The following is a 26,378-nucleotide window of genomic DNA, read 5'->3' as shown; positions in this document are numbered from 1 at the left end:
AAGACTGTATTATTAATACTCTTCTTGAATATTCCAGTTTTTATTGCATAAAATGGACCTGAAATTCTTCCTGCATCATCCACTACATTTTACTTACCAAGTTAAAATGGCAACAAATTCCTACGGCTATACGTGTAAAAAAAAATTAGTCAACAGTTAACAATTGATGTTGACGTAGTTCTATATCGAATACTTTTTATATTGCTCTACTATTTTTGATTGGAAAGAATCTACTTATTCATAATGGCCGACACAGATTAGCATCATGTTGATTGGTAGACGGCTATAGTTCGAGAGAAATTTTTATATTCAAAATCAACACTTAAATAATAATATAAACAAGTCAAATAGATATCTTCATAAAAGTTCAAATTTATGACCTCATTTTTAAAGCGGTTAACGTTATACTGTTATTAATCGCGATTCATTATGTTATTCATGACTAATTAGACCAAATTTCATCATTCTGACACAGCTATTATATCTATGCTACAAATACTGTACATTCTTACAGTAATTGTCTACAATAGACCCTTGAATTACTGTAAACTGTTTGCTTCTGTAAAATATTAATAATAATTGTATTTTATTCGAAAATTTGCAACGTGACTTAAATTTCCGTTTAATGTCAATGCGCTACCAAACAAAGACGTAAGAAAATTGAAATCTTTTGCTAACAATTATAAGGATGATTTCAGTAAAAAGGAATAGTACGCTAGCGGAACAATTACTTTTTGTTGCTTCCTTTTCCTTTTTCGCTATTGATATCATTAATTAAAATCTCAATAAAAGATGTAAGTAAGTACTATTTTATTTAATAAGTTATAATGTAGTCCGATCATTTCGTACCATCTACAATGAATTGAAGGGGTAAGGTGAAAAATAAACACGTCTAATTATTACATAGAAATACCACTGATGGATGTACCGTATCGGTAATCATTGCATCAGGTTCACATATGGCTGCTGGTTATTGGTCTCGTACTTTCCTGCTGTGATTTTAATCTGATACTAATGAAACAGTACAATTTGTTTTCATTTCGTGATAATAAAAATAATATTTAAACTATGACATAACTCCAATTATAATACTACAGAAAGGATATGAAGGGACCTATTTTTCTTGCAGTTCGATTTGACAACCGTATCCTAGCACTAGCAGCTTTTTATTTCGAAAATGTACAGAAGCTGTTATAATTAAACTTTTATAATAACTAAATATTCAAGCGTCATTACCTTTCTTAATAAAAAAATGAAAACTTGAAATGTCAGCTTAAAAATGATCTTACGTGATTTTATAGCAAGAAAAAGGTTTAACCTTCACAGATTATCATTAGGATAATCCCGCCTTAACTTAACTAATATTCCTTGGTATTCTAAGGCAGTAAGCAACATTTCAACTTTAAAATTTTAACATACAAAGAATTTTATAAAACACCATATTATATATTTGAATTAAATACTCTCTTCAGAAATTTTACTATCTATCATTAAAGCTATCCAATCTATCCTCAAAAGTAGTAATTTAGCGTAGTGTAATAATATCTGAATTTTCTTTTTATATCCATGATATAAATCCAATATGGATGACAAGTTAATACACAGCTCTATATTTCTTCGTTAATGTTAAAATCCAACTTATACAAAAATATTTAGCAAAAAGAACTATATAAAAATGGTGCTTCGACTATGCATGGCTTGAATCAATTTACTATATCAGGAAGGAAATAGAGAGGCTTATAAATGCTGTACATAGATTCTGTATATTTACCCGCATATACATATTGCATGGCAACAGTATTCTGCTGCCAGGTTAAAGGAATTTATCGCCATATAGAACAGAAAGAAATGAAGCGATAATTTTGTCACATATTTCTCAGCTTCCTTTGTCTTTAAAATCTTAATCGTTAATAATAAACAATCTACTTGATGATAAATACTTTTGTTTTTTACTATAATCTAAAATTTCCTTATTATTTTAATTCTTCCATTAGATGAATTATTATTGTTATATCATTTAATACCGGTAGCTAAACCTATTGATGTAATTTTATATCTTTATTTATCTAACTATTATGCTTTCATGATATTTATTGATTTTCTTCGTACGGAGACAATTTAGAATTTAAACAGTCTTTCAACAATTGTTGATAGCGTTCCTTCCTTTCGATATTTTAATGACGTCAAGAAAGTTGATATCTTGACTAAAAAAGTCTACATGAGAAAATGTAATGGCATAGGAATTACCTAAGGACTTTAAAGTAATTATCTCATTGCATGCCTACATTTAGATTGATTAAATGGAAAATTTCCACATTAATGATTGAACAGGTATACACATGAGCGATATTGATCAGCAATTATGAGGATAAAATTTGCACTACTTACAGGTAAATCTATAATTAATAATCGATTTTAATATTATATTAACTTCGTACAGAAACTGCTACTATTTCTCTTTCAATGTAAGCGATATATTAATCAAATAGAATTAGTATGGCTTGTAATTTATGATCATGACTATTGATGAAATGATGAATAATTTTCTTGTTAAATATCATCATATTAAATTATTTAATCTGTTACAAACCATGACGGATTTTAATCCTAACCTTTTCTAATCTGAATCTCATTTAATAGTAATATCATGGTTCTCATACAAACGAATTTAAATAATGTCTTATTCCATGAAATAGGCATTATTTTAACGATTGAGCTAGATTCCAGGATATGAAGCACATATAAATATATAATCCTTGTAATAATCAGCTCTGAACACTTCTTAGGAGTAAAATGTATACATAATTGTGGTTATAATCATATCTGTGCGATATCATCCGGGGACCATCATTGTCTATTATCCGTTTCGCAATAATACCCAAAGTTACATCGGCAGACTATGACGTACGCCTCTAATTAATATTTTCTGAGATAAAATCGCGATAATTAAAAAATAATGTAATCAAATACATTAAATTTGATGAATTCTTACAATCAATTGCAATTATAATATATAATAAATGAATTATTCTTTTGCTACTATCATTATTTAGGTATCACATTGCGCTGAAGGTGGCTAGTATCGCAATTATGATAATGAACTGATTAATTAAGAGATATAACCTACGGATTTATTTCAATCTATCCAATACGTGAAAGCTGTTATCTTCGTTAGGGCAAATTACTCCATAATAAAGCTTAATCAACCTTATTCTAGCAAATTCAGCTACATCTCTGCTCATTATATTATTGCTGTATGGTACTCAACTAATATATAATAGTACATTAACTTTTGATGATAGAGCTGATAATGAAATTTGCTTTATGGTTACGAATCTATTTACAATGCAATAACGATCACTGATACCATTAAAAACGCATCGAGACTAGAAATAATAACTTGTTTATTTCCATTAATTAAGATAACGTAAAAGATCAATGTTTAGGCAGAACAAATATTATTAAAGAAAAATGTCATAAATAATAAACAGTTTCGATAGCTAGACAGCTAGTCGCAGTATTACATTATGTGCAGATATAAAGCTCATTTTAAAGTGGTGGTTGATATCAATTTTATAGCTTCGGAACACTATAACAACGATGAATATTTACTTTTAAAGTAATTTATCTATAAGTCGTTATAATGCTATATATCTATCATTATACAGGGAATGTACAGAATCTAAAACGGTTATAGTGATCATAAATTACAATTCTAGTACAGATCGAACGTATCTAACTATTCCATGAAGTTGCTTCGATACTCTTCATCTTGAATGGAAAAGTGCAATATTATGTAATTTTTAATATCGAATCCAGGAAATATTGCGCTGTCAGATCCCTCAACGGCTATATTGGAATGACAGTGATTGCGATGCAGTATCTAACTATCTATATCCCTTCGGTTTATATTTTAAAATGGCGTACTTGGTGAAAATGAATAAATCTGATCGTATGGCTTATACTTGCTTGTCACAGTCATCAAAATAACTTAGATATGGAAGTGTAGTTTATGATTACATTTTGTTTTGAACTTTTTAGAAGTATGAGCTACTACTTTAGGAATTGTTATTGTTAGTAATAATCTAAGTTATTATGATATTATGATGATATAGTAATATGTTACAAGTATCCATCGAGAAGATAGGAGCTTACAGTTCTTACAGTCGAAACAGATTTACGTATGAAATTGTTTATTACCTCGAATGCCCGTATTTGATAATTTAATCGTAATAACATGTTTGTTATTGAAATATGTTAGTAGTATAATAAATATGCTTGTAAGTACCGAAAGAGTGTATAAGAAGGACTGTGATCTATAAAAAGTGATCCAGGTTAAGGCTAAGTTGTGTGATAGCTTTATATCGTTTATTGTGTTGAGCGAGTTAGTGCTTCGTAAGGATTCCAGCAACAATACCATAGGCTAGGGAAGTAGATCTGCGGATTAAAGTAAAATTTATGATAAGTACTGTGTTGTTTTCTTGTGTCGCAAACAGGAGTAATTGCTACTGCTATTATTTACGATTTTTTTAATTTTTAATGTAATGTAATAAAGTTCTACGTAACTTATTTTGGAAAAATTTGTCAATCCGTTAAAGCTACAGTGTTTGTGACAAGAATTGGTATAAATGTTTCGTCCACTTTTCTTTAAATCAATATCTTGGATATCTAAATAAATCACGAATGCGTATAGCATACATCATGTACGTTTGCGTAGTAATGATCTCAGCCCTAAAACTGATCTAAGTATACAGTAACACTCGAGCTAGAAAGGTTTAATTACAATAATTTATTCCTTAGGCAGCTTTTTGGTATATGTTTTGAAATTTTGCTGCTAGAGCATCCATTGTATTTCGCACTTACTCATGTTGTAGAGTAACGAATAATTTAAGCAATTAAGACTTCAGTATTTACGTTGTATAAGGTAATCAAAGTTTATATACGAAGGCATTCTCTACCCTATAGCAAGTATATTAAATATATTACTACAGAAATAATTTCAGACTATACAATTATAGGCTTGTTTCTAACTCCTATACTGTATATCGATCATCAGTACAGGCAATCGGCTTGAATAGTTAAAGTCCTACATTGAATATATGATTAAAATTGTTAATGTATAATTATCAATATCAATCATTCTATACGGTTGATTTTCTGTGATGTTTGCAAAATGACCGACTTCGCATACGGTCACGTTCATATATATATTTTACTGATTTCGGAAGCTATAATTATCCCTAATTTAGTACTGCTTTCTTACTGGTACTCGAATGCTTTGCTAACCGTATGCTGGAGATATGTTATGAAAGAAAATCAAAAATAGAAGCAGATATTTCCAATTTAATAGACAGTAGGATTCACTCAGTTACTGAATAAGTAATTTTATTTCATGTGACTAGATTGAATCAAAAAACTATGTATTAGGAAGTAGTTACTCTTTTTGCTACCATTACATAGTAAATTTTCAGAACCATAATATTAAGTAAGTGTAATTATATAAAATGACCTCGACAACATAGACTTGAAATATTACAAGGTTTTCATGTGATGTAGTCACCATCAACGCCATTGGTGCACGATTTTCATCTATGAGAGAGTAGATGGAATATCTAAATAATTCAACCCTATTCAATAAGTGCCTTTTACTTTACATTATCAAGTTGGAAAATTTTAACTCACATTTTGTAATTCCTTCAACATACATAGCCTAAGCAACTTTCAACCTAAGCATAACTCATTATCGGTGGGTAAATATCAGTAAATTCTTTATTTTATGAGTATATACTGTAAATCATTTTACTTTAACAAATTTTCAATTACAACTTTCACTGTTTAGACTGATACTTCTGGACTAAGTAAGCCGTAGTTATGATTTATGGATAAATATCAGCGAAGTCGTTGTAGTATGCTTTACAGCACACAAGGACAGATCTACTCGTAAGACTAATTCTAAAATCGTAGCCCAAGTCGTACCCACGCTAGGTATCGTGATCTAATTTACTTTATTATATTAAAAAATTAAAAAATTAATGTAAGAACTCTGATATCAGCATGTTATTTAAAATGCTAGAAATAGCGAGTAAAATAGATATATAGTACAGCATGTAAAGCTAATTTACTCCAATCATAGTAGTCAGCGACCAGGGTATAAACTAATTTTATTTCGATTATCGTAGTAAGCCGATAGTGCTTTAAGTCCTACTGATGCTCCTTTAATCGCTAGGAAATGATGAATGCTAGCTATCTCACAGTATTAATGTCCAGTATTTAAATTAGTCTTGTTAGAAATAAGCAAACTACTTTGCTAGTAATGCATCCAAATTATGATATATACAAAGTCAGTGATGATATATGAAAGCAGTTAATGTTACATTATGTTAATACTAACCCGTCGGATGGCCATTTATCTAATTTATGTAAATCGTAATACGATAAAAAACCTTACACCATGTTTCTCAAGTAATTAGCTATTAACCGGTATGTCCGTTTATCTAATTAATATAAGTGTCAGTTATACGACGGTATGTCTTAAATCAGGTTGCCAAAGAAACTGTAGTGCATCATGGCTTAAAAAATAGCGTTTTAATAAAACATACGTGATAGTTATCAGAAGCTTAGCAAGTTTACTACTATCGATGGTTTATTTGAAACTTACTACCGTAAATCAGCAACTACTGGCGTGATAGTATTATTACTTTCAGTTGCACTACACTGCCAGTAATCAATTATGGCTGCATAGCATTTGAACGTTAAAACAGAAGTTAAAAGATATTGCACTCTACTTAATTACTTGCATATATCCGGTAAATTTCCAGCATTAAATGATGATATGATATTGAGATGTAACTTAAATTCTTTACTAAGTATAACTTTAGTGCCATAATCCAAAATGCCTTTTTTCGCTTATTAGGACCATCATCAATCTTGTCTTAGTGTTTGATCCTATTATTCCCATTTATAATGATATGCAGACATCAAATCATACTGTGTATTCATAAGACCAAGTTGTATAGCCTAACATTACTAGTATCGCTTTAATTTTGTATAGATTGAAAAAAAATTCTTCCTGCTTTTTATTTATATCTTTATTTAGCGGAAAACAAGTCAAATCTTATCAAGTTCAACTATAATACTAAAGAAAACATGTACATAAATTCAACTTGTTTTAGCATAGCACGTTACTTAAGTGCTTGTTAACGTAAACGATACAATAATTGATTAGTTAATACTTAAGTTTACAGATCGAAGTTCAATGTTCAAAGGTCACTAGTGCAATATTATCAAGCAATGAACAGTAAATAATAGCCTTTGTAAGCATATTGTTGCAAAAGTGAGGACGAAATGTATTGCTAAGATCGTTTTACAATGTAGCTACTATCGGCAACTTCAATCAACAGCTAATAGGACTATTTTTACTAGCAATAGCTATTACACTATCAAATATTTAACGCTTCCCTGCATAATTAACTGAAATCATGCAACTATACTACAACTGCATTGATGAGCGAATCATTTATGCTATAAGGTATTTAACGTTAGATTATTCTAATTCGACCAAAAAGCAACCTCTAGCAAGCTTCGACGTGATTTACATCCTTGACAAAGTTTTTAGTCTATCGAATTGAAAATTCTAACCTTACAAAAGCTTCATTTAATTCTGCAAACTATTTTAAAATTGAATTTTAAAAATCCCTGAAGTTTCTTAAACCTGATAAAGATATTCATTTATCAATAGTCACATGCTGGCCATTCTGACAAGCTGATTAAAGCTGCTTAAAAATGGTATAATGATTTTAAGCGAATAGTACTTAATCGCTCAGCAAATATGTACTTGTAAGATAGCAGAACTATATGTCTTGCACCACCATAAAATGCCACCCTGCAGTGATCACTGGATTGTAAAATTTTTTCTAAAATAGTTATCTTAGAATAAATTATTGACTAACTTATTGTCTCGATGCCAATAATAATTTATAATCTATATCAGGCAATATTTCCTTCGATAAAATTTCATATAGTTGTTTAGATGCAGCAGGGTACCTTATAGCTATTCCGCAACATCCTTTCGTGACGCAAATAGAATATTTAAGTAAGGCTTAAAAATATAAGGAGCATTTTGACTCTATTCTTAACGTTAATTAAATGATTAGAAATTTATTTTAAGCGGTCAAATTATCACTGGTTAAATCATGATAATCACCGTTAACAGTCTATCTTGAAAAGAAGTACTGTTGCCATTAAAATAGCCTAATTATTGGGCATACTAATGTAACTTTCCATCTATTTAATTAATATAGAATGAGTACATAATCATTAAATAATAATTGATTGGTTGTTTTGATCTAAACTAAATCAATATTGAATGTACTCGTATCTATCATTTTAAAGAAAAATAGAAATCGCTCTTGCACAAAGCAAGGGATTATTGCTAAGTAATTAAATATTCCTTGATCACCGGATAAAACTTATCTTTACAAATTAAGTCAATGAAAATAAACCTTTTACTGTAGGTAACATTTATCAATGTAATTTTTAGGGGTTGCATGTAGGCATTTAAAGAATCTATTACTCTGCATAGCCAATATAGTCCTGGCTGATGTTCTATAGATCTGAAGCACATTGAAATACATGATCATCACCAAGTTATATGTAATAAAGTGAAAATTATGACTATAAGTCTGTTTCAAGCAATCGTCATGACATCAACGTTTTAAAATAGCAGTAAAAAGACATATTATAATATTAAACTACTTGGTTAGTGTTAAAGACTGAATTTCATCCAAAAATCACGCAAACTTTCGTAGATTGGTAAAGTGCTGCAACAGAAGCCAACTTTCATCTTCCTTTTATAATGTAAAAGCAACAATGCGCAGATCCATCACGCCGCCATAAACGGCAATGACAAGAAATTGTATGTTACAACCATTCTACCGTATCGGAATTAGCTATCGGAGATCCATTTCATGGTAAAAAAAGGAATTATCATTATTAAATAAGAGATGGTACCGATAGTTCACGTCATAACATTGTCTGCCTCAAGACAATGCAAACAAACATGTTGGAAAATGATTGCATTTGAGGAAAAACAGGAGAAAATAGCATTTATTATCGATTCAGCTTGCCTACGCTTTGTTTCGATGGTACACTGATTATAAAATATGCCTATCATATGCAAATACTGCAATTGTTTCACAAAGAGATTTGTACATCCTTCATTCGAGTAACAACATCTTAACGGACAATTTGATTAATTGAAAATAACGCCCCACTCGATCATAATATCCTTAGCTATTATAAGGTCAATATCGTTGACATAAGGGTGGGACAAATTATGTTGATATTATGCACTTGTTTAAAGTAGATTTTATTTCAATTGGATGAAATAACTTGTTGATCAGATTGTATGAATTACTTACTTTATCAATAATTTATATACATATATATATAGTTGCTTGCGCTTGCAGTCCAAAGACATAGCAGACGTTATTGCTTGTTCCGCGGTGCGGTGTAAGGCGACGAATATTAATAAAAAGCAGCGAAAGCAAAGAGTCCATTTTTACCAACCTTATTACTATACCTATCTGCCCTCTTTCCTACCGCTTATCAATAGATGTCTATCTGCTAAATTCATTCTATTCTGGTTTAAACATCAACCTTAAAAAAGTAAGTCATTTCTATATTATCGGCCGATCTTGATATAACTGGATTAATCTAGTTATTGCTAAACTACATCAAGTACAATTTATGAGTACAATGATCAATGCTTCATCTAGAAATGAAATGAAATGTTACTTTAAGTTAGCAATTCTGTAACTTTAAATCTTACTCATACTAATATCAAGTTGTTTGATGTATTTCAACGCCTTTGACCTCTGTCCTTTCTATGACATGGGAAATAAGCCATACGGCATGACGTTGACAAATACTTAATTTGTAGAGTTATTCTCGCAAATTGTTTAATTTAATATGCTGAAAATAAATTGACAAGATGACTGGCAAATTTTAAAATACTGTTAAGATTATGGAGATTCCTACTTTTTCTTATGACAAATGATATTTCAGACCAAATTCTCTAACCATTACCTTAATTTCCACAATTTTCTAGCATCTCTGCGATGATAACTGAGAAAATTGTGTTAACCAAGAGTGACGTAGCATCTTTGAAGTTTACAGTACTTTATTCCTTTATGAGCAATCAGCAACCAAAGCATTAAGTCGATCCCATGATATTTGTAAAAAGAAAGGTTTCGAAAATTCCTATGTATTCCTTTACAGCAGGATCAGCTTCGTGATCTATTTTCTACAGTCAATTACTCGCCTGGGCTGTAGTGATACCGTAATTTTATTTTTCACACTACATCGTCTCTCGAATATCCGGGATATTAGTTATTCCCGAAGGTAACAATAGCGTGAGTACGCCAATTTTTTTTTGCATCATTACGTCTTAGTCAATAAGGCAAATAATTTGCAAGTTTCGTTAAATTTTTCTTATTTTCATAATCGAAGAATAAAAGCAAGCATTTAATACGATATAAAATCCTTAAACTGTCATTTTATGAAACAGAACATTACTAATCAATTCATTGCATCAAGACTTGGTAGAATAATCGCTAATAGATCATACTCAATACGGGTATTTCTCAATAGGAAATTGACATTTATATAAAAATCTATTGAGATTCGACTAGAGTCCTTCTGGAGGTATAGAAAAAAATGACTGCCATTAAATTTATGACTCAATTAGGTTAAAATTCGATTTCAACACAAAACTAAATTCCCTTAAAAATTTTGCCAGTGTTCTTTGATGTATCGCATATCGCGATTTAATTTTCTGCTTAGACCACTAGCAATACTTTTAAGCTAGCAAGGATATTTTGGTAATGAAACAGAGGTTAGCCAATGAGTTTTAGTGATCATTAGGTAAACCTGCTTCCCCTCCCATAGCATTAAATCATGTACTTTCCTTATTCTGTTCAGTATCCGTAACCTCTAGTATCTTAACAATTTTGCTTAGAGATATAGTCTAGAATGCAATACTTTAAGGGCTATAAAATTGCTTAATTAGTTCTTCTATTTTACTTGGAATGCTTGTATCTATACAGTAACATTATTGCGCATACTAATTCAGATTTTGACGTCCTAGAAATATTAAATCATTAAAGCGAGTTTATAAACACCCTTTTTACCCAATTTATCTTAAATTATGATACTTGATTTAAAATACTACGGAATTGATAAATTCTGATCTCAAAGTTTTTAAATTAACCTTCCTAAGGTATACTGTCTCTAAAATATATGGTTCGCATGAATTAACCTATAGGTTAGATTGCATGACACCCTCAAATTAATTGTTATGTTGGTTCTTCTTCATTCTGTAGTCTATCATAAATTATAGTAATTATAAATTATATAAGCCTGTTACAACTTCCAAATTTTGTAACAAGTACTAGATCTGCACTCAGCAAGGAGACCCAGTAATTAAGTTGAAGAACTGACTTTATTGTTAAAATAATGAGTTTATATACTTTCTTTATTGTGACCTTTGATCTACTGGCGTAGATCACAAGATCATCACTAAGAGAAAGGTTTCCCTAGTTTAGACATTACAAATAGAATATCATGCCGAGTATGGCAACATGAGAATACATATATAGATAAGCTTAATATAGTACCATAACTACATCTATATACACATGACGTGATAATAACATCGTGATATTTAACCATATATAGATGGCCAACCTCAGATTGGATTGATACCCGTAGGATTTTACATAGTGATTTTGCTCATCACTTTTACCCACATATATAGGAAATATCTATTTATATTGTTGATGGCACACAAAGATCACCCTCTTCATAAAATTATCTCATTTTCATCCCATTGACTAATCTACTTTATTCTTTGAGAGTTCGAGATGATTGATAAAATCGAAAATTGCTGAGGATTATTCGAAAATTTCAATCCTGTTGCATAACTGGATGTAGCTCTGATGTTTATCCATGATCTTTTCAACTTATTAACTTGTTGACAAGCTATGGCGATCTTAAATTAACATTAGTAGGGGCATAATTATAAAATTATTTATATTGCATGCCCACTGCTACACCTTTGATTTTTAAATGATTTTCAATCAGCCAATAATAGTTGGATGATTTTATTAATCCTAACCAATACTATATTGACAGTTACAGGAAGGATAAGCTAACAGTTATTTAAAAGAATAGAAATATTCTGATAATCGCATTTTGTGATGTAATTATTTTTAATTTGTAAATTCAAAATCAATTAACTCAAATACTGCTAATAGTATGTTGGCTAATTTGTTCAAAATACGAAAAAGCAGTGATCACATCATGCACAAGTTATTAAAATAGTGATAAATAGTTTTAGTTCTGATCCGCCAACTTCTTTTATTCATATCGACAAGAAAGTAAGTCTACATATATTTATTAGAATTAAGATTGATAGAACCAAGCATATCGTACCTTCATTTCGCTAAGTTTAATTGGTTTTATGCCATCAATTAGGGTAGATCGATCAAACTTTTAACGAATCTTATTGTTTTTAGCAAACAACAATCAAATGTAAAATAAAGCATTCGATATTTATAACTAAATTTCGTAATAGGTACGAAATAACCATAATTAAAATAATTAACAACTATTAGACACTCATTAAGAAATTAGTTGGATATTGAAGATTAACTAGACGATTTGATTACTTTATTAGTTGCTGGTCGCTTACGCGATCTTTAAAATAAATCAGAATCATTGTTTAGTGATTTCAGGTTATAGTATAAAATACATTGTTGCTTAACGGAAAAAAAGTTAGGATTAAGAGTTGTCGACATCGAAAATTTCCTTAATCAGCCGTAATCGTTATAAGTCAATTATTCTGTAACCATGTTTCCATATTCAACACAAAAATATTTTCCATCGTAAATGTCAAAATTGAAGGTTATGTCAATGGAATTTTTGACTGAAAATAAATTAATAATTTGTATGCGGAGATAACATGTGTCCAAGGTGTGTTCAGGGTGGAGTTGCTGTATAATATCCATACGTGAGTCGCAAGCAATATTGTTAGCTCTAACATTTAGATGTTGTCTAAATGTATTAATTAAATAAATGTAGTCAAATTTTGAATATAAAGATTATTACAATCTATAGTTTGAATACCTAGATTGTTAAAGAAGAGGCTTAGAATAAATCATATATATCCATTCTGATTTTCGTAAAATAGCCACATTTTTTCCTGAAATTTGTAGCCGTAATGAAATTTTACATTCTAACTTAGTCTATTTAAGATTGATTTGAACATAATGCAGATTAAGGGATGAGTTTAATAGAATTACTATCCGGAATATCATTCTGGTTTTAGTGATTTAGCAAAACTTGTAATTACAATCTTTAAACATAACTTTTATCCAAGCTTGCTCTAGAACCTACAAAAGCACATCACTCATGATAGATACATAAATTATCTGCATAAAATACCTCCCACAAATTGTTAGCAACGTAAAATGTGTTTACTTTTATCCATAAATTAGATTCCAAATTAGCAAACACTGCATTTCTGTTGCAACATTAAGGTACAGAACTTACATTTTACACTATCAATAAGCTCATAAAAGTCAATCAATTTATAAGTTAGCTACGCTCATGTCATAGTTACTAAATATACCTTTACCGACAATATAATTCTGACTAGTAGAAATATTGATACTTATTCTAAGTATATGCCTTACACTGATTCACTGGAGGCGTTTACCAGTATTGAATCACTACGCACATGGAAATTTGTACTTCAAATGCGAGACTTTTTACGTCTAAAGTAAATGGGTCCGAAAATTTGCCAGTGCTGAAATATTTTTATGGCATTATTATATAAAGATTAGAGTATATACAGATTTCATTGCAAAGCATGCTACATTTGATAGTCTAAAGAAAGTAGCTATAATCTAGAAATGTATTAACCATCTGATATACTTGTAAAATTCACGAAGACCTGATTAATCTTTGTCCTACAAATTTCGATGGCAGAATCAAATAGAATAATCTTAATTCTGATCATGTGGAGCCTTATATAATTAAGACATTGCATAGTATATCTAAAGCCGATTTTCAATTTACACATATTACTCTGATAATCCTATACATATATGCTGCACAGTATTTTAATCTTGATAGCTAAATAACATAATTGTTGGTAAATTAAATTTCTAAGGAAGATATTTACCTTTAAGCACGTATATTGTAGGAGTTGATAATTTCTAGATTTATGGCGCAAATACTATTGCAAAATCATGTTACTAAATTATATATAGTGATATAAGACCTTTATTTCTTCCATAACAAGAGTCGTGAAATCATATAATTAACAGAAAATGGCGCATCTTTACGATCCAAATCATGGTGGAGAATTTCACTTAATTGGAGCAGCAGTAAAGCATACGAGTAGGCAATCATCCGAAGCCTGTCCGCGTGCGCATTGTACAAATGAAGACACTGACGCTTCGAGTATTTTACTTGCCGCTTGGACTGGTGCATTTCTACTTGTTGCCTTCATTATCCCATGTTCAAGTAATTATCATAGTTTCGAATAAGAAATTATACCATCAAATCTTCCTTTATATTTAATCATCATATTATTTTAAGAGTAGAATATCGCTGCCTATATGATTATAGCCATTTAAATATCAACAGTAATATTTTAGAAATATATAATTTGTAATGATAACCTGATAAAGATCTTACTCATATTATGGCTGATTTAGCTAGAAAATTTAATGAAGTTAGGGTAGCGACAATATCATCTTGATAGTTGATAATTTTATTATAAACACAAAGTAATACTAGCAAACCCCAATCAAGAAATTACGAACTGTGATGATTGTAATGAAGAGAACAGACATCCTGATACTAAATTCTACAGTATAAGTTAAGGCCTGAAACTAACTAAAAGAAAAAATTAGCTCCTTTTTTTTATTAGAAATCGATAAGCATCTCAATACATATTTAAATATACAGTACATTAATTGCACTTCAGTTATTCAAAACGTTAGTAAACCAAATTAGCGTGAAAAGTTTTCTTCTACAAAATATAGATATCTAATATATCGGTAGATTATAACAGTTTCTTCATTAGTTTTAATTATATATTTAGTTTACTGATGTTACTAAACGAGAGTTATTGAGGATGAAGAAGAAAGACTAATTTTATTGATGAATCTAAGAGTTTATATAGCGTTTATAATTCCCTTATTCCTAAGCTGCTGCGTTAGTTATAATGTTTCATTAACTAACAAGTGTCTTTACTATTACATGATATACTGAGATATAAATATCTTGCTTATTCAATACAGAAATATATAAGGATTCGTACATAATATATCTTTTGCTACAGCTTCTATGATTTATAACAAATCATGATTGAGTTACCCACGATGCAATGGTTAACACAAATACAGGCTAGATAAAAGGAAATATACAGTGCTATATTGCTTTATACAAGAACTGATCTATTTTTTTCCCCCCTTAGGATATCTATCTCATAGGGTAACTAAAATCCCGGCAGTTAGCTTTGCTTTTTGGTTGATACTTATTGTTTTAACATTTATCTTTCGTGGATCTGCTATCTTAAATACCACTATTTTCACGAACGCTATTTTGAGAGGTTACCGTATCGTCAGCGTGGCTATAATTGGTTGCGTAGGTATGGTTGCATATACAATATATTTATTTACAGATAAGAGGAAGCTACTTAACGGCCTGATAATGGTCAATCAATTAAGAGACTGTGAAGATGAACATATTAAAAGTTCTCAGGGTGATACTATATCGGCCACAGCCAATAACGAAAAGTTAGCACATGAAATAGGAAAGCGTTATCCCCACTTTCACTCTCATCAGAATGTTCTATCAATTGAGCATGAACAAACTAACGCAGTAGCAGAAAGAAATAGTCGTGAAGCTGATGAAGGCTATTTGATCAATATCATTGCATGGCTAACTATTCCATTAGCAGTAGCTGATAGCGTCTTTATATTCCTACCTATCTTGCTGAACAGTACTGGATCTTGTAATTCAACTAGTGTTACAACTACTGCAGCACCGCATACAGCTGCCCCAGGACATCATGAGCGTTCAGTAAATCATTCTGAAGTACCTCATTCTGTACATCCTACATCAGCTGAAGTACATGCAACTACCGCACCTTCTGATCTATGTATCCGAAATTTGCCGTTATTTTATGCTGGTGCCATTATATTTACAGTACAGAAATTAATTCAAGGTAAGATAATTCTTTAAATAATCTAATCTTAATCTCGTCCTTCTACTTGATCCTATTAAATATAACAGGAAATCTTTATTCACATTCTAGCTCTGGTCTTCTAAATTTTATTCATGCATTTCATTAACTAAAAATGAATGTATATTTAGAATAATCTCATTTAATAAATCGTTATTTCAAAGGGAAAGAATGTACTATTTGATAGATTATTGTGCAATATATTTTATATATATGTATATTTACAGTATTTTAGCCTTACGAAACAAATCATTGATTTACGAGAAATAATATAATTTTTACTATATATAGTACAATATATTTTAAAAGGGTGTATGTCTACGATAGTCTCACATGATAAATTGTTATTTTAGAGAGCAATAATATACTATTTGATAGATTATATATTATAAATCAAAATCCGTAATGAGGAAATTACAACTACAACAAGAAATAATTAAACTACGAGTCTATCGTCAGGTCCGTCCTTCCCGATAACTATCTATATTACAATTATAAATATTGGCGATCTTCCTATTCCCAGGAATTTACAGCTAATAATTCGTCTCTTAAACTAAACTGAATCCAAATCTTAAAGAAACATCATACAATTTATAGTGAATTTACATAAACATTAATTAATTATCGGCACATGGACAATATTATAAAGCTATGTGATTATCTATAAAAAATACATATAAGATAATCATGATCGATGCATTCCTAGATAAGTTATAATATGAAAACTACCTTGCAGTTGCTGCACAAAAGTTACTCCATAGCACTATCCACATTACAGCTCATGTCATATAAACAGACATCTAGGGTAGTCTCACTCAATAAATCATTATAGATAAAAATATTACACCTTTAATCGATCGTAGTATAGAATGTTTTATGTATTTCTTTTACTATTTTTTGAATAAATACTTTACCTTAGATAATTGATCATTATAATATATAAACATTTTGCTATAAGAATAAACTAGTCTATCAATATTAATTATTTTAATTATAATTAGTAAACCTTATAAAACTTTATAAACCTTTATTTTCTCTTACTATCTTATATTTCCGTAAGCCGGTATGATTCGATATCGTATGCGTGGGCATCAACCAATTGAAAGTCGCCGATTACAGGCCATTTTGTTTCTAAAGCTGATGGCAGTCTGGAATTTATTTGAATGGTTAGATTCACTACTTGAAATTCATGCAAATCTACAGCGCCGACGAATCGATTTCGCTATTCATAACGCTGCCAGTTTATTTGTAGTCGTCTACGATGCATTAGTGGTCGATTATCGATTATTATGTGCCACAGTATTTTATGAAAAAGCTATGGGATTGGAAAAAATTCATCAAGCTACAGATGATTTATCAAACTGTTATACTCATCGTCGGCGTGGCCGACCATTTCAGGGCTTAGAAAACTGGTGTCGATTACTAGCATTTTCATTGGGCCCTTTAACAGCAGTTATACCTATATTGAAAATTCTTAACATTAGCGGCAATTACTTTGCATTACCTGCCATTGCCAACGATACCATTCTAACTATTAGCTTAGACGCTGTTGGTATCATGTGCATAGCAATTGTGTTATTTCTATTATGGTATAATAAACTAGAGATTGATACTGAAGAGCATGAATATACCCAGATTCTGATCTTTGTTATGGGCTGGGTAGGTTTATTATTTTGGGGTTTATATGGTGGTGCAGCGCTTATATTGTACAATGATAAAAATTATGAATCTATGGAGTCCAAATTGTATTACTCTGGTGTCAAGAGTATTATACATGTTATTAGCTTGTTCTTGCAAATGGGATTCTTCATCCATGTTCCTACCAATTTTTACCATTACCGCAGGGTTGTTTGGTTTAATTTCTTGTTTATATTCATGACTTGGCTGTTCATTTCACAATTTATTGCCGAAATAGTGGATCAAGAAACCGTCAGCCTGGATCACGTGTAAGTACAAATTAATTTTAGACACTGCTAACGTTGTATATCCTGCCTCTGCCCTTTTATTGACTGCTTAAAATCTTATAACTGTTGCCTTGGCTTTATGGACAGTGAACAATTTCGAATATAGTATTTAGATCTGTTAATGTATATGATTAGATTTAAGGATCAACATTAACTATGAATGCATAATTCACTGAACAATCGCATAACTTTTAAGTTTCTTAATTTTTTTTATTCCGTACAGTAGTTTACGTTTTCACGAGCGATCAACTTTGTCTATAAGTCAGCAATAGCTAGACATAATGGTGCTATCTATCAATCAACTCATTCATGAATAACTAACTTTCTTACCCACGTGTAGATTTCAATCTTCTTGCAAGATTCCATCATCACTAAGCATTTTCTTTCAGGTTGCTCACCCGCTGATGGTTGGCTTTCGATTTCACGTGTGTTTGCACACTTCACAAGCTGCTATGGCTATCAAATGTAATTAATCTGTTGTGAAAAATGAAATTATTCAATTTGATGTCATAACGGAAAAGTTAATGAATCTTTAATTCTTTCTTTTCTTATCTATACTGCTTTGGTCGTAATAGTTGATACAGTAAAGATTTCTCGCGTGAAAGCAAATTCCTTCCATGACATTACAGTTAAAGCGGTAAGATTACTTCCGATGATTGCTAAGGATATTTATATCACTATGATTTACAGTAAGCTGTAGCACGATAACTGACTACGATAGCATAATTTGGGATATCTTTCAATAGTTTAGTCAGTATCGTTACTTCTTAATTTTTTAGTCAGTTATCTAAATATCACTTCGTTTTTTTCTCTTTACTAACAGATGCAGAAAGGAAAAACGATTTCATTGAGTAAAATTGATGATAGCACCCCTGTAGCCGTTGGATTAAATTTAAAAGATAGCGATCTTGATACTGAAATGAAAGGATCTGATAGAACTTACAGTGTTCGAAGTAATTCTGTTCAAGGTGGTTCCTTACGGGGTGGTTCAATTAGAAGTAGTTCCATAATTATAAATGATATGCCTCTCCAAGAAGAAGTCTTCGCACCGAGTAGCAGGGTATTTTAGTAATTTATTTCTGTATTCTTTTTTAGTGTAAGCTTTAGTTAGCCTTTCCTATTTTAAGCGGATGTAACAACAGAGTTTCTAATATAACTTGGTAACTTTAGGTTTAATACTGCCAAAATGAACTTAAAGATTGAGTTCAAGCATTGTTATGTGATCATCTACTCTACAATCTTCAATCAATTTTGTAATGTAAATCTAATATCTTCATGTAGAAGTCATCATGACTGTAACTATAGCTGTACTCCTTATTGCCAATGATGTTGAAAGATCAGCACAGTTTGATGCTGTCGTTTAAATATTCAACATATGCATTAATATAAATACAATATTCAGCCACTATCTTCATTACTATCCTAGAGACTCTAAAGTATGTTAGGGAGCATGAGAGTGAAAACAAATGCATATTACAAAGCTTGTAATTCTTTGCCTTGCAAGTATGTAATGCCCATTATGCTTTAATCTTAGCTATCAAATTAAAGTCTACTGATCAGTTAGTTCCATGTAATTTGGCTTTATTTTTTTGTATTTCAATAATTAATTTACGCTACATCAATTACAGAACCATTAAAATTTTTAAATTATATTAATATGTTGTTAGTTTATAATTAATGAGTCAAATGAAAGAAAAAATATCTATTATCGACCTAGAAAAAATCTATTCCATAATATAGATACCATATCTGCTGCATATAGTTCGTTTGTAATTAAAGTACCGATGATACATACAGCTTACGGCAAGTAGTACTTTTAATTTCCACATTTGCTTATGGCTTTGGCTTTATTTAAAGTATTATAAAGAAGATGAGCAGAAGTAGATATATTTTCCATATATTGTCCATAATAATAGATTTTCTCTTGCTAATCTATCAGCAGTTCTTAAAAATATCCATGATAGCATAGTATCACACTCTCTATTATACTTCGTGATATGCAGTAACAATTAAAATGGTTATTATAGCCTATAAATGTCTGTACCGTATGGGAGCAAGTGCAGCTGTTTGTAATGAGAAGTTTGATGTATCTGTTGTAATAATCTTATTAAGATTGAAACAAGATATTTCACAAGGAAAATAACTGACTCTAATAGGCGCTATAATTCATATCGGATAGTAGATCGTTACTTTAAATTAGCGTATAAGCTACCGTGAAGTTAATATAAGCAAAGTAGGTAAAATCAACAACTAATGAGATCTGAAGCAGAAAGAAGTCTTCATCTTGATGCAAGATTTATAGGTCAATTATCAAAATAAGATATAATAATTTATTGTATGTGTGTAATCTATAATGCGAGGATGAAACACTATTGAAAAATATTTATTTTCAAGCTAAAAACTACGATCTAATTTATTGTATAGCAGAGGGCTTGAGCTATAACACGTACTACAACTGCAAGACTAAATCATAAGATTTTGAGTTAGAAAATATAAACTTTCTATACAGATTGAGTATCGTATGAGATGGAGAAGATGGTTGCTATAGGCCACTGTGCAAACTGCTATGAAAATCATAAGAATATAACTAAGTTACACCATCAACTACAACTATCGCAGGATACTTTTAAAAGTTTAGCTGTATTTATGCTTTTACAATCAATGTGATATACAAGAGAGCCATAGATTTAAACCATAATGTAACTTACAACATAAGATCTTGGTTCGCGATGTATAAATGTAAGTCACTGGCCAACTATGATTAAGAATAAAAATGTACTTTTGCATTGCACGATAACCAATATCTGAACGTAAGCATGAAGGATTACCAAAAATTGGGTCTATGTTTTGTAGATTAGTTAATTATGGTCCTAAAATAGAAGACGTTAATATAAGCTCGATTTGTAAATTGTAAATACTAAAATCGCCGTATTTATTTACGTATCTAAAATATTGTGTAGGTACAAGCGACATCGAAATAAATCATAATCTCTACTTTACAGTTATATTAGATCTCGAATACTTTTAAACTGTTGTTACAAAACTTTTTTATTCAGATCATAAATACTTTATGCGTTGAAATCTCTGGTTAGCTCATTTTAATCTTTACATAAGATGCTATTTAATTCATTTAACTCGCAGATACTAGTTAGCATAATAATGAGTCTAGCCTTTGTTGTTAGATAAATTCTGAATTTGTTAATACTAGGCTATTCCTATTATAAATTGATGCCGTGGGTTTGCATTATGAAAGTGCTTTAATGATGCAATTTTACGATTTTAATCACTGCTGCTTTGAATGCAGTAGAATAGGTATATTTATAATTAGAGTATATCTCGTAAGTAATTACATAATACTACCCAAATACGATATACTTGTATACTACAAAATCAAAATATATAACATCTTTCTAGCAAATTTTCTCTCTATTTTCTTTAAAGTTGTAATCAATCGCTAGCATAATATAAAAGGTGCAACTTTAATGTTTTAAAATAGTGATTACAACAGATATTTACTCTCTCAATGCCTGCCCGTTTATAATTTCCTAGCTAAACACAAACGATACTAATAACATAGCCTCGACAATCAAAATTTACGAAGGCCAGTGTCTTAAATTTTACCATAGATCATGCTGATCACAAAGTTAATGCATTCTTTAATTGGCAGAAACCAGCTTCGTAACCGGAGCTACGTAGCGACAAAATCTCTGAGTTTAAGAAATATCTTGGCTCTCATATCTTTTAACTCTATGAAAGAATTCAAAAGCCTTTACATTTACACGTTAAGACAAGAGAACTGATTTATTAAAGTAGTCCTTATAATTTAATCTCGATTAACAACGGATTATAGATTTTGCTATAAAAATCTCGGAAATGGACATACTATGTTTTAGTTATCTAGAATCCTTAGTCGGTAGATGTCCGTGACCATAAATATTGTTGCATTAATTTAGTAATCAAGTAAGAATGTCTAGATGATTTATCAATGCTAGCTGCTATCAAAGAGTATCTAAGTTCCGTAGATAGTTAATATTGTAATCAATTAATCTTAATTACTATAACAGTTTTTATTTTATGTTAAGACATATAGTTTACTATAGCAAATTATAGCTGTAATATATAGTGGCTTGATTAAGGAATAATCGTCCGATATGTCAAGAGAGTTTGTTAGATAAATGAGTCTGAGAAATATTAGAGAATATCAGAATAACATGGATCAATTAGGGCAGCTTGCAAAATGACCGATTTCGCATCCATTCTCATTCATCTATATAGTGTACAGTACACAATATAGAATATACATCAATTATATACTTTTAACAGGGTTGCCAGCGTATACGTATCGATATGCAGTGACAATATATAACTAGTATGCCACAGTAACTACGGTAATTCCTGCTGCTGTAGATATTTAATTGTAATCACTATACAAGTATGTTAAGTTTACTAAATTTAGTTTTCCATTCTTCATAGTAGTTCGTACCGTGACTATAATATAAAACGTAAGTATAAGAAAATTAAAACTGATTTAAATTTTGATCAGTTCATCCCAGAAATTGATCTCGAAAAGAAAGTTTTATGATCGTAGTTAAACGTACCTGAAATTATAATCATACGATATACGGCTACATTTATCTACGTTCAAAAAATCTAATTTTTAGCTAGCAACCAATTAAAATTACTTTATTAGGCTAAGTCTAGAACAACAACAAGACGAATTTTACTGCCAGAAAAATAGAATACATACGAAATCTAATTGCCCATGAAATTTTTAGCCGGACTCATTATTCACTTAAAATTATTAAAATTGGGGAGGACGTTGCTTTGAAGTTAAAATTTCAGACTGAATAAAGAAGAATTAAATCCATTAATACAATAGATTCAATCTTTTATAACATTTTAAATTAATTAATTATTACTGATTTTCAACATTAGCATGATATTGGTTAATTAGAAATCTTACTCCTTTTTCTCTATAAAATTAAGCTCATTTTTATCTTCTAGTATTATAAATAATTAACCCGCTGTTGGATTTAAGTTTTTATGTATTGTATGATTAATGCTATGTTTGCTATTTTGTCACCGTGTATCATAATAGCTAGTTTTATTTATTTTTTTTAATATAAATCAGATATTGAATTTAGCTTTCACGTCCATACGATATATTTTGATTACCTTTTGCCTTATTATAAAAAAGCTATTTTTATTGTTATCACATTATTATAAATTATTAATAAGCTATTAAAAATTTCAATTTTAACCTATTGGACTACATTCTTTATTATTCTACTGTGGAAATTAGACTTGTTTCATTAGGTAACATTCTAAATAAGATTTTGAATTTTATCTATCTATCTCTTAGCTACCGTTCAATGTACATCGACATGTACAGTAATATTTGCGATCGCCAATTTTTGAAATAGTACCGTACTTTATAGCTTGAAATATTGATACTTGTTCAGTAATTAACCAATCCGGTATAATTATTCTTCCACATAATAAGTTTATTAATAACTCCCTTATAGTAAGAATAATCCTACTTTGATAACTAATCTGAATATTATTCTTTAGGTTAAAATCATTACTATTGATTAATAAAGATAACAAAACAGTTTTAATCACCCTTTGCTATAGTCGAATAATTTGCAAAAATATCTAGAATAATTCTACTTTTAAGTCATATCTAATTGTATGATCGCAATGCAATGTGATACATTATCTTCTATGACAGTATATTCATTTGCACGTTAACACATGAAATAGTAAACAATTAAAATTTGATGAAAAATTGAATTAAGATGTTATATGTAGACACTATCACGTACACCCTATACCCAATCAATCTGCTCTAAACAATTAGTCATCAATTTTGAATATATCGTTACTAGGTAAAGAATAACATACAATCGGAAAATCAGACAGAGTTTCGGATTGGATAATGATTTCAGTAAAAATGAATTGCTATGAATTAATCATAATCTGACCTCATTTTAAATACTTCTCATTGTTGTTAGAGATTTAGTTTACAATAACAGATTTAACTATTACTATTAACGCTACTGCATGGGACAATACAATCTGACAGTTATGTAATAAGCATTTGATTAATTCTACCGTTCAATTCAAGATAAGAGCAATAAAATCAATGGATAACGAATGATAGCGCTAAGATTGATTATCAAGTCAATTTGGAATTAAAATGCTATTTTAATGGGAGTTCATTATTGCCTCAGAGTGTTGAATAGGCTAGATATAAAAGAGCTTTTGTTTAATTAGATTTATTGTAAATATGCTAATAGAGATAATCACTTGTTTTTATTTTAAAGGCTTTCTTATTTATCTATGGCAAGGTAGATTTCAAGCTGAGCTAGTATAATAGCTAATTTAGAATCAAGTTATGAAACGTAGACAATCGAGGTCGTCTCGCGGTTATGCCAACTCATTATTGCCTTAATCAACCACTATAAGGATGGTAATCACTTATTATGTAACCCTATTTGATGGTGTCTAAACGAATTGATGTTAACTTGAAAGGTTACAACAACAAAAAACATCTTTCTGTTGATTATTGTTTTTCGTTTAACACGAAGAGTTATTATCCAATAAGTGAGTTCAACTATATCTTAATAAAATATTCATGTCGAGCAAGGTTAAAAACTTCAATAGATATTGATTTCTACTTCCTTTTTAGCTTAAGTGATTGATGATTAATTGATTACTTCATTTTGACGCTACTCTTTCCGTTTAAAATTACTGACAATCATATTATGATTTCAGGAGAAAATTGAACAAGCGAAGAGAATAAAGAGTAACTTTCAAACAGATGAAATCAAGACGCTACGCTAATTGATCTTGTCCTATTAAAATCTAGGAGAAGACGAAGAGTAAAGGAAAAAGCATCCATATTCGAGTTGTACTTAATGCAAAACCAGTAATCTACCCTATGCTATCTCGGTCATCCTAGAATAACTATTGATATTTAAATCTCTAGCATCTTACTCGCTTTCAACCGTTGAATTATCGATATACTGTAATCTGTTCAAATTATCATGGATAATACTACATCACCTCTTAGTTCCAATCTCACTGTCACCTCTGATGTCTACATCTTACGTTATGTAACTTTACCTATAATTATGTTTTTTTCCATCTTTGGAAATTTATTAGTTTGCATGGTTACGTATTCCAAACTACAGAATGTCACAAATATCATGATTTTCAATTTAGCCCTTGCTGATCTAATCGTTGGTATAGTTATTATCCCTGCTGTACTTTCAAGTACCATCATAGGCGAATGGATTGGCGATGCTACTTCGTGTAAAGTTATTGGTATCTTAAATGCTTCCATTCTAGTCGTATCGGTTTGGATGTTAGTGGTCATTAGTATTATACGCTATGTCTTAGTTGCTTTTCCACATCGTAGCCATACCTTATTAACCAAACGAAAAGCTTACGCGGTTGTAGTCTTATTGTGGATTTGGTCATTTGTTAGTGCAGCAACAGCTGAATTATGGTCGCCCTATTACTATCATCCACAAATTTTCGATTGCTGGTTTGATTATTCTATACCATTTAAGCACCAATTTTTAATGATCTTAATTAATATTCTCTTACCTCTATCGATTATGATTTTTGCTTATATTAAAATTTACTTAATTCTACGAAAGCAATATCGCAGTTTTCAAAATCATATTCCACGAACCAGAAGTATGGTAATACGTGTTGCTATGAAAGTTGGCTCCAGTGTTGTTGTGCCCATGTTGAATAAAAAATCTCAACGAAGCCCAAGTCAAGATGCACTTGGTAATCGATTGCCTTTAGCCCGCTTGAAAGACGATGCCAAAGTAACCCGTATGATGTTTATTGTCCTGCTGGCATTTTTGTTAGCTTGGTCTCCTGGTGCTTTCATTTTACAATTTTTTTTTTTTATCCAACCGGTATCACCATTTATCCTTAATTTAGTCTTTATAGTCGGCTATAGCAACAGTGCTATTAACTGTTTCATTTATGGTTTTCTAAATAAGACATTTCGGCATAGTTTTGAAAGAATTTTGACGTGTCATAAGTGTCGAAAAAGTACTAATTCGTCGTTTTAG

The 26,378-nt window shown here is 30.3% G+C and overlaps 3 protein-coding genes across 3 annotated transcripts; all 3 read left to right on the top strand.

Annotated features, from left to right (window-relative positions):
* Positions 1 to 14,393: 14,393 nt before the first annotated feature.
* Positions 14,394 to 16,427, top strand: TRIADDRAFT_52283 (uncharacterized protein; the record flags this gene model as incomplete). The annotated part of the gene is made up of 3 exons (XM_002108827.1): positions 14,394 to 14,589; positions 15,548 to 16,300; positions 16,369 to 16,427. The coding sequence occupies 3 exons, from the start codon at positions 14,394 to 14,396 to the stop codon at positions 16,425 to 16,427; spliced, it is 1,008 nt and encodes a 335-aa protein (XP_002108863.1).
* Positions 16,428 to 17,383: 956 nt separating this feature from the next.
* On the top strand, positions 17,384 to 19,351 carry TRIADDRAFT_63530 (uncharacterized protein; the record flags this gene model as incomplete). The annotated part of the gene is made up of 4 exons (XM_002108826.1): positions 17,384 to 18,264; positions 18,623 to 18,747; positions 18,858 to 18,919; positions 19,106 to 19,351. The coding sequence occupies 4 exons, from the start codon at positions 17,384 to 17,386 to the stop codon at positions 19,349 to 19,351; spliced, it is 1,314 nt and encodes a 437-aa protein (XP_002108862.1).
* A 6,103-nt stretch (positions 19,352 to 25,454) lies between these two features.
* TRIADDRAFT_19440 (uncharacterized protein) lies at positions 25,455 to 26,378 on the top strand (the record flags this gene model as incomplete). Its single annotated transcript, XM_002108825.1, has 2 exons — positions 25,455 to 25,959; positions 26,077 to 26,378. 2 exons carry the CDS (start codon positions 25,455 to 25,457, stop codon positions 26,376 to 26,378), a joined length of 807 nt encoding a protein of 268 aa, XP_002108861.1.

Source organism: Trichoplax adhaerens, genomic scaffold (assembly GCF_000150275.1).
Source record: "Trichoplax adhaerens TRIADscaffold_1 genomic scaffold, whole genome shotgun sequence".
Taxonomy (NCBI): Eukaryota; Metazoa; Placozoa; class Uniplacotomia; order Trichoplacea; family Trichoplacidae; genus Trichoplax; species Trichoplax adhaerens.
The sequence above is the reverse complement of the archived record's forward strand: the minus strand, read 5'-3'. Positions and strand labels throughout refer to the sequence as shown.